The sequence below is a fragment of the Vipera ursinii genome, assembly GCF_947247035.1.
Source record: "Vipera ursinii genome assembly, chromosome: 6".
Lineage (NCBI taxonomy): Eukaryota > Metazoa > Chordata > Lepidosauria > Squamata > Viperidae > Vipera > Vipera ursinii.
Window position 1 is genome coordinate 62,084,698 of NC_139515.1, and position 8,344 is coordinate 62,093,041.

The 8,344-nt window shown below is 42.1% G+C and overlaps 1 protein-coding gene across 1 annotated transcript; it reads left to right on the forward strand.

Moving 5' to 3' along the window:
• Window positions 1-2,858: 2,858 nt before the first annotated feature.
• LOC310642479 (endosome-associated-trafficking regulator 1-like) lies at window positions 2,859-3,998 on the forward strand (the record flags this gene model as incomplete). The annotated part of the gene is made up of 1 exon (XM_083366205.1): window positions 2,859-3,998. The coding sequence occupies one exon, from the start codon at window positions 2,859-2,861 to the stop codon at window positions 3,996-3,998; it is 1,140 nt and encodes a 379-aa protein (XP_083222331.1).
• Window positions 3,999-8,344: the final 4,346 nt, after the last annotated feature.

Genomic DNA, 8,344 nt, shown 5'->3' on the forward strand with positions numbered 1-8,344 from the left:
GGTGTCAAACTCAATTTCGTTGAGGGCCGCATCAGCATTACGGTTGCCCTCAGGGGGCCGGGTGGGTATGACCTGGGTGGGCATGGCCTACTGGATGGGCATGGCTAGAGTGGCCTACTGGGTGGGCATGGCCAGCTCTACATCGTTCGCATCAAGGGTGCCTATGGGGGCCTGGGCAGAAGTGGGACAGATCTGAGGGTCTCTGGCAGAAGGAGGGTCTCTGGGCCAGGGCCAAGGCAGTGGGGGCCGTTCCCTCACTGTTTCCAGGATGGCTTCGCGGGCCACATGAAACCACTTTGCGGGCCGCATCCGGCCCCCAGGCCTTGTGTTTGACATGTCTGGACTAGACAGTCACTTGTCTGAAATGGTATAGGTTCTCCTGCTTGAGCAGGGGGCTGGACTAGAAGACCTCCAAGGTCCCTTCCAGATACTATTGTATTCTATTCTGTTCTGTTCTATTCTATCTTTGATGAGAAGTGAAATGTTTTCAAGGAGAACACCAAGAAAGTCCAGTTGTCTTTTGGAAAAATATCTTTGGGACAGCTTTGGGATAGTTATCCCCATTCTGGGTCATTATTCTGAGGAAAATAGAAAATGGGAATGCCTTCAATTTTACAAAAATAAAGGTGGGATTAGATCAAATTAATAATAAAAAACAAGCATCATTTTAATGGCATGTGTTTGGTTACTGTATTTTCACTCTAAAAAGAATGAGATTTAGTTATCAGAGTCTGGAGAAGGAATGCAACAGTGTGGAATAACAACATAAACTAGAAACATAATCTGAAAATAAAGGCACTATTACAGAAAAGCAAGGGAATAGAGAAGAACACCTTGTAAAAACTGTTTCTAATCAGACAGATTTAATCTAAGCCTAGCTCAAAAGGAAACTCTTTCAAAGCAGCATCTAAAGTTAACTTCAGCCTGCAATTGTACCAGCCAAAATTAATATTTGGATATATATGTCACATACTGGGCGTCTCAGGGGATTGGGAGTGGGAGGCACGGTTTTTCAGTGGTTCTCCTCCTATCTCCTGGGACACTCGCAGTCGGTGTTGGCAGGGGGGCAGAGGTCGACCCCGAGGTCTCTCGTTTGTGGAGTTCCTCAGGGGTCGGTCCTCTCGCCTCTCCTGTTCAACATCTATATGAAACCGCTGGGTGAGATCATTCGTGGTTTTGGAGTTGGGTATCATCAGTATGCTGATGATACCCAGCTTTTCATTTCGACCCCAAACCACCCCAGTGATGCCCTCGACGTGATGTCCCATTGCCTGGAGGCGGTTCGGGTCTGGATGGGGAGGAACAGACTTCAACTCAACCCCGACAAGACTGAGTGGCTGTGCATACCAGCATCCCGGGATATTCAGAATATTCCACTTCTTTCTATGGGGGGTGAGTTTTTACCCCCCGTAGATAGGGCTCGCAACTTGGGAGTCCTCCTAGATTCGCGGCTTACTTTGGAAGTTCATATAGTGGCTGTGACTAGGGGGGCTTTCGCCCAGGTTCGCCTGGTGCGCCAGTTGCGGCCCTATCTAGACCGGGATGCCCTGTGTACAGTCACTCATGCGCTCGTGACCTCTCGTTTGGACTACTGCAACGCTCTCTACATGGGGCTTCCCTTGAAGACCACTCGGAGGCTCCAGCTGGTACAGAATGCAGCCACGAGAGTTGTCTTGGGAGTCTCCCGATACTCCCATGTTACACCTTTGCTCCGCGAGCTGCATTGGCTGCCAGTTGTCTTCCGGGTGAGGTTCAAGGTTTTGGTAATGGTTTTTAAAGCCCTACATGGCATGGGTCCGGAGTACCTCGGGGATCACCTGCTGCCGGCGTCAACTTCCCTCCGCCCTGTGCGTTCCCACAGAGAGGGCCTCCTCAGGGTGCCACCGGTCAGAGAATGTCAGCTGGTGGCCCCCAGGGGGAGGGCCTTCTCTGTGGGCGCCCCGGCTTTATGGAATCCGCTGCTGGTTGAGCACTGGATGGTACCTGACCTTCGCTCCTTCCGACGTGACTTGAAGACCTACCTATTTGAACAAGCCGGCCTGGCCTGATGGGGGATGGGTTGGGGTTTTTTATTGGGGATCTTTTTACATTTTTCTACTGTTTTTAGTGCGGGCTCGTATTGAATTCTCTTTTTAATTTTTGTATTTTGTATTTTTATATATGCCCTGTTCACCGCCCTGAGTCCTTCGGGAGAAGGGCGGTATACAAATATAATAAACTTAAACTTAAACTTAAACTTACCTCCAAATAAACTTAAAAATGATTCTCTCTTGGGAATCCTTGAAAATGTGGGGTGGTTGGAATTTAGAGATCTCTACTAAATTGTTAAGTCTCAGCTGAACATTTCCAAGGATAGGGGTGAAGAGGAAATGACCCACAGCAGTTCAACTCACATGAAAGTGGCATTACAAACAAAAAAAAGATGGGCCAGTATTCTAGGTTATTAGTTCTGGAGACAGGGAAGGAATGGTAATTTATTCAAGATTAAAGGAATTGAGTATATGATCATTTTACAAGTAGTCTCAGCACTCCACTTGAGCATTTCAGCTAGCAAAAAAATATTGTGAGAGCTATTCTAATTATACATTTCTCTCAAGCCTGTGAAGTCACAAAATGAAGCACTGACAGCTGATGACATCATAGATCATGGTAACTTCTGCTTCCTCCACTGTTAAAGAGACACATACATGTAAGGATTAAATTCAGATGCTTCAATAGACCATTAAATAGTGTTGAAGCCAACACCACTGGCTCTGCAATCGACAGGGCTGTTTTAACCAGTGGAGAAGAACTGGGAGCTAGCCTGGGGCTATCTGGGGAAGAATGCAAATGTTCTAGATGTCAGTTGTCTGTCCAAAATGCCCCGGCCACCTCTTGCCAGCTGCTCACATACCCGAGGCCTAAAAGACGATGAAGAAGAACTCCAGCCCTGTTATCACCATCATGTTCCAACTACTCCAGGAGACCATGTCAAGAATCATAGCAGCTCTGGAGACAATCAGACCAAAAATTTAAATGACCCACCTGCATCTTCCTTAAAAGGGCTGGTAAAACCCAAAAATCGTGGTGCATCAAGACAACACGAAGGAAAAAACAGAAATAATAAGAAAAAAATGGCCAGGCAGAACCTTGTCCTTGAAGAAGTGTCTCTGTCTCCAGAACCATTTGGCTTGAGTTTGGAGTTTCAGGAGCCACTATACAAAGAGACAACAGTTTCTACTCATTTATCAGATGATGATGATGATTGGAGAGAAAAATTCCCACCCTCTTCCTATGATAAAACACATTTATCCAGGATCTCTAATGTTACCCAGTGTGATCCTTTTGATTACAACTCAGCAATTCTTTCAGGAATGGAAACTTTCTCTTCATGGCCATTCAATGATAATGATCCATGCATTGGGTGCCCTTCGCATGCCAAAGCCACAGAAAGCTATACTTCCCATGAAGAACCTATTGAAGAAGTGGATTTTGTGTCCTCACAGTTGAGTTATCAAGAACTCAAAGAGGAAAACTCCATGCTGAGGAGAAAGATCAAAAGAATACAGAACTTCTCTGAAAGCCAGACCCAGATGGTACGAAACCTTGAGAGGACCCTGCAAGCCACTATGAACAAGGAGGAGAAAGAGGCTCAAGATTTGGAAGCATTGATGCAGCAGGCAGAGCAGAATCTTCAGTGTATGACCCAAAGAGCTCTGAAGGCAGAAAGCAATACTGAGAAGCTAAAACAAGAAATGTCCTTCCTTCAGGCAGAGTTGACCTGCTACAAAGTGGAGAACGAAAGCCTGCGATCAGGCCAATCTACTAATATGGGGGCAGTGAAGCAGCATGTGGACATTGCTTTGCAAAATCTTCTTAGGGTCACCAACCATGCTCATGCTACGATTCACCAGTTGGTCTTCGGTGCAGAAACACTGACACTTGTTGCTGACCTACTTAAATCTGTGGGTAGAATGACAGAAGTTGAAAAGGAAGAAGAAATAACCAAACAAACTTAGGGGACTCTCTTGCCTATGAGCGTAATGCTCCTGTAGTGCTCTTGGGGCTTAAACCATTTGCTCTCCTAATGTATGGCTTCAAATAAGTAACCTTTCTCTTTTCCCCAGAAGTACTTTTATTACATAATGGAATATTAATTTCATACTTTAACGCCTTGGCTGCTCTTTCAAAGCTGCACTGTTCAAAATGTATAGATCCCAGGACTTCTTTTGGTTCAAAACTGAGACTTAGCATCAAAGTTAATGTGTTTGGAAAATATGTTGGGTTTTTTTTTCCTCTTAACTGAATAGTTGCTGAAAGAAAAAGGACTGAGACATCCAAATTGGAATTATGGTACTGGCGGGTGGGCTTTGCAGTCCTAGTCTTCAATCCTTCCTTCCACTCCTACCTTCCATAGTTTATGTTTATATAGAGCGTAGTAAGAAATGGGAGGAAAGACATTTCTAATGAGAAAGAGCGTTCTTTTCAGGATATTGCACTCATATGAAGAGCCGTGGTGGTGCAGTGGTTAGGATGCAGTACTGCAGGCTAATTCGGCCAACTGTTAGCAATTCAGTTCTCACTGGCTCAAGGTTGACTCAGCCTTCCTTCCTTCCGAGGTCGGTAAAATGAAGACCCAGATTGTTGGGGGCAATTTGCTGACTCTGTAAACCACTTAGAGAGGGCTGTAAAGCACTGTGAAGCAGTATATAAGTCTAAGTGCTAGTGCTACTACAAATGCAGTCCTTTTGTTTCTGGCATGTTATCCTGTCATAATTCAATTTTTTTTCAAGAGCAATTGCTGTTACATGGCCTCATAATAATGGATAAAAATAGTCCTTGCTTAACAACCCCAATTGGTCCAAAAATTCCATCGCTAGGGGAAGTAGTTATTAGGCAAAATATAATGTAACTGCACTACTTAGTGACAGCAGTCCTGGTACTCCCTGGACTAAGCCAGGACCTCATGCTTCCCCTGCCTCCCCCATTTATTATTTCTTTCACAGTTTTTAGATACCACTCTAATTAGCATATACTGCACAGGGTACAACCAAAAATCTCTAGTAATCTCCCATATGAAACGAAAACAATAATTGTGTCATTAAGTTATTCAATTCCTTCTAACTCTTTGTAGGAGGAGGACCATGCTGGTCTGGTGGCAAAATTTCAAATTTTTTCTGAACTACCAGACTTCTGCTTCCCCCCTCCCCGCAATTCTGTGATCTGATCAATATTATTTTACTAGGAATTGTCTGGCAATAATTGCCTCTGTTAGATCTTGTAACAGAACTAACCAAAGGGAATATGTTTTTGTAACATTGTCTTCTTTTCCTAATGATTGGTTCTTCGCCAGTGATTCTATTCCTTACCTTATGTACCTAGAGTATTTAAGTCTTAACTTTATTATTAAGGCTTCTAGTGAGCAGTCTTGTATTATGCTATCTAGAACTGAATGATCTGTTGTTCCTACAACTAAGGCATCCTTAACGATTTTCTCCAATATATAATAATGTGATAAGTACCAAATCCCAAAACGTAATATTAGAACAGGCCCTATTATTAGACAAAGGACATAGTGGCTTTAAGCAGCAGATGTGATACAAAGTTGTCCACCATGTGACCTGCCTTTTCTCCCTGAAGTGTAACACAGAAAGATCTCATCACTAGTGGTGAAGTTGCATCAGCTGTCAAGGATCAAAGGGACTATCTTCTTCACCTCAAGCAGCAAAACATCTTGAGACTACTTACATTGTATTATAACTGCTAGAGAAGGGAAAGTTCACGTGTCTCATTTATGTTTATAAGGGGACCAAATATCACAGCTCATAAGTATTGAGCTGGAAGTGACAGGCATGCAGGTTATTTCAGCCTGCCTTTCCTTCCTTCCCCTCCCCTCCCCTAAGGTGCATATTTGTTTACAACTTCACAGCGGTGTAAGTGTGCAAGGCTTTTACAAATTATTGTTTTCCAGTACCTGAAAAAAAATGTATATCGGGAATAAACAATGTTGGAGAAATAATTTGGAAAAGTGCTATGGGCTATACAAGTAACCAGATGTTCCACCATAGCATAAAAAAGTCACCTTAGCATAGATTGGCTTGCAATGTAAACGTGCTTCATCGGGGTGTTAGTTTACTTCGTCTCCATATGACATTGCCCTCCTGACTTCAACCATGACTGACTCAAACTTAAGTTGTCCGTAAGCATTCCAGTGTTACTGTAGCATTTTTCTGCTTTAGCTGGTGGCAGCTAACACAGTTTCAGTGTAGATAAAATCTAATATGCATCTATAGACTACCTGTGGGGTCAGAGCTGGCAGCCCGTGCTTATTGCCCATTTCGGCAGATGCACTTCCTCTACTCAGTCCTACGCGCTCTCTCTCCTCTGCTGTTCTTAACCAACTCCCTGATGAAAAGGCTGGGACATAATTTTGATATTTTACTTTACTGGGCAGCCCCAAATTTTTGTTGTGAGAATATTAAGCCATACTCAAACTAAGCCTACTGGGAAGTCTGGGGTATGGTGGAAGATAGATGCAAACAATAAAAAGATGGATCCAGTTTTGTTCAGAGGAATCTGATTTGAGCCATATGGGAGGTTCTAAAGGTGATTATGAGATGTAAATGATACCTTTGTGTCTCTTCCCAGCCTTTTTATAATGAGTTTTGATTTTAAATGCTGCATGACAATGGAATAATGACTTTTGTGTAACATTTTTTTCTGTATATCCTACCTTCTTAATTTTTTAAATTCTTTCAGTGTTTTGTCTCACTTTGTAATTATCCACAGAACTCTGTTTCTTGAGTGGATTAAAAACATAACCATCTATGAAATGGACCTTTTGAAAACAGACTTTTAAGAAGAACTGAATTTGCATTCACTCTTTATCCCCCAAAGAATGCACAGGTTCATTGTTTCTAATGACATAATTGATGTTTTTACATCATTTATGTCAATTTGCATCATGATGTAAGAACATCAGTTATTTTATTGTGCAAATGGTGCAATTATATAAATATGGATTCAATGGACATTTTGGGTTTAACGTAATTCCTTCCCCCCCCCCAAAAAAATGTTTCATTAAATCACACTGTCCTAATCTTTTGTCTTGATGTAACGTACAGTCCCACTCATTATGAGTAAAGCATGCAAATTAGGCCATAATCCCCCATTCAGTTAATTGTGGTTATAAAATACTGGCTTTGTAATGTTGCATTGTTTTTGTTGTGCCTTCCTTTATCTAGAATGGGATGAAATATGGTTCCAATGGGGATGTCAGGTGAGGAAAAGCTAATCAGATCCTAGTTGCCTCTTGTCACTGTTAGTGCTTCTATTTCCAGTGCAGAAAACAGTCAAATGAAAATGTTTATGTTACCAAATTGGTCTGCTGGATTTGATATTTACAGCTATATTTCGGAAGCTTATTCTCATTTGAAACCTCAGAGCCTGATTATTTCCAAGCTTGTGTGTGTGTGTCTGTCTGTGTGTGTGTGTGTGTGTGTGTGTGTGTGTGTGTATTACACAAATTTTTGGATTGCTAACAAAGAATTAAAGGGAGACTGATATAGCCATTTCAAACTTATTTGTTCTCATCAGTCAGCCACACCCTTCTGAGATTCAAACCTGGGCTGATTGCACATTAGGCAGTTGTTTTAACCTCTAGGCCACAGGCTCTTTCTCACTTTGTCAGCTACATTGGGGAGGGAAGAGGCAGGGGAGATATGTTGAGTGTTTTGAACACCTTGCTGGCCCAAATATGGGCCAAATCTTTTTTTAAAAAAATTTTATAATTAAAATACGAATAATTTTTAAATAATTTTAAAAATACGAATCCCAGGCATATTTACTTACCGTAAAGTATAAAATCTTTGAACACTGGGATGGATATGCTTTAAACGGTTACTTTTTATTGCTTATTATGATCTTTTAGCAATAAATGACTGTTTTTTATTCATCCTGGTGTTCAAAGATTTTACTTAAAGTATATATATGAATATGAAAATTCGTGGTGCAAAGGGCCTATCCTTTCCTAGCAGAGCTTCTGATCAGCAAGGTGGGCATGATTTTTTTTAACAGGATAACAGAGTTGGAAGGGACTTTGAAAGTCTTCTAGTCTCACCCCCTTCTCAAGCAGGAAACCCTATACCAGGGGTAGGCAACCTTGGCTCTTTTATGACTCGTGGACTTCAACTCCCAGAATTCCTGAGCCAGCCTGGCTCAGAAATTCTGGGAGTTGAAGTCCACGAGCCATAAAAGAGCCAAGGTTGCCTACTTCTGCTCTATACCATTTCAGACAAATGGTTGTCCAATCTCTTAAAAAATATTTTAAACTTGCTTTTAAATAAAAGTTAATAAAGAAAACATA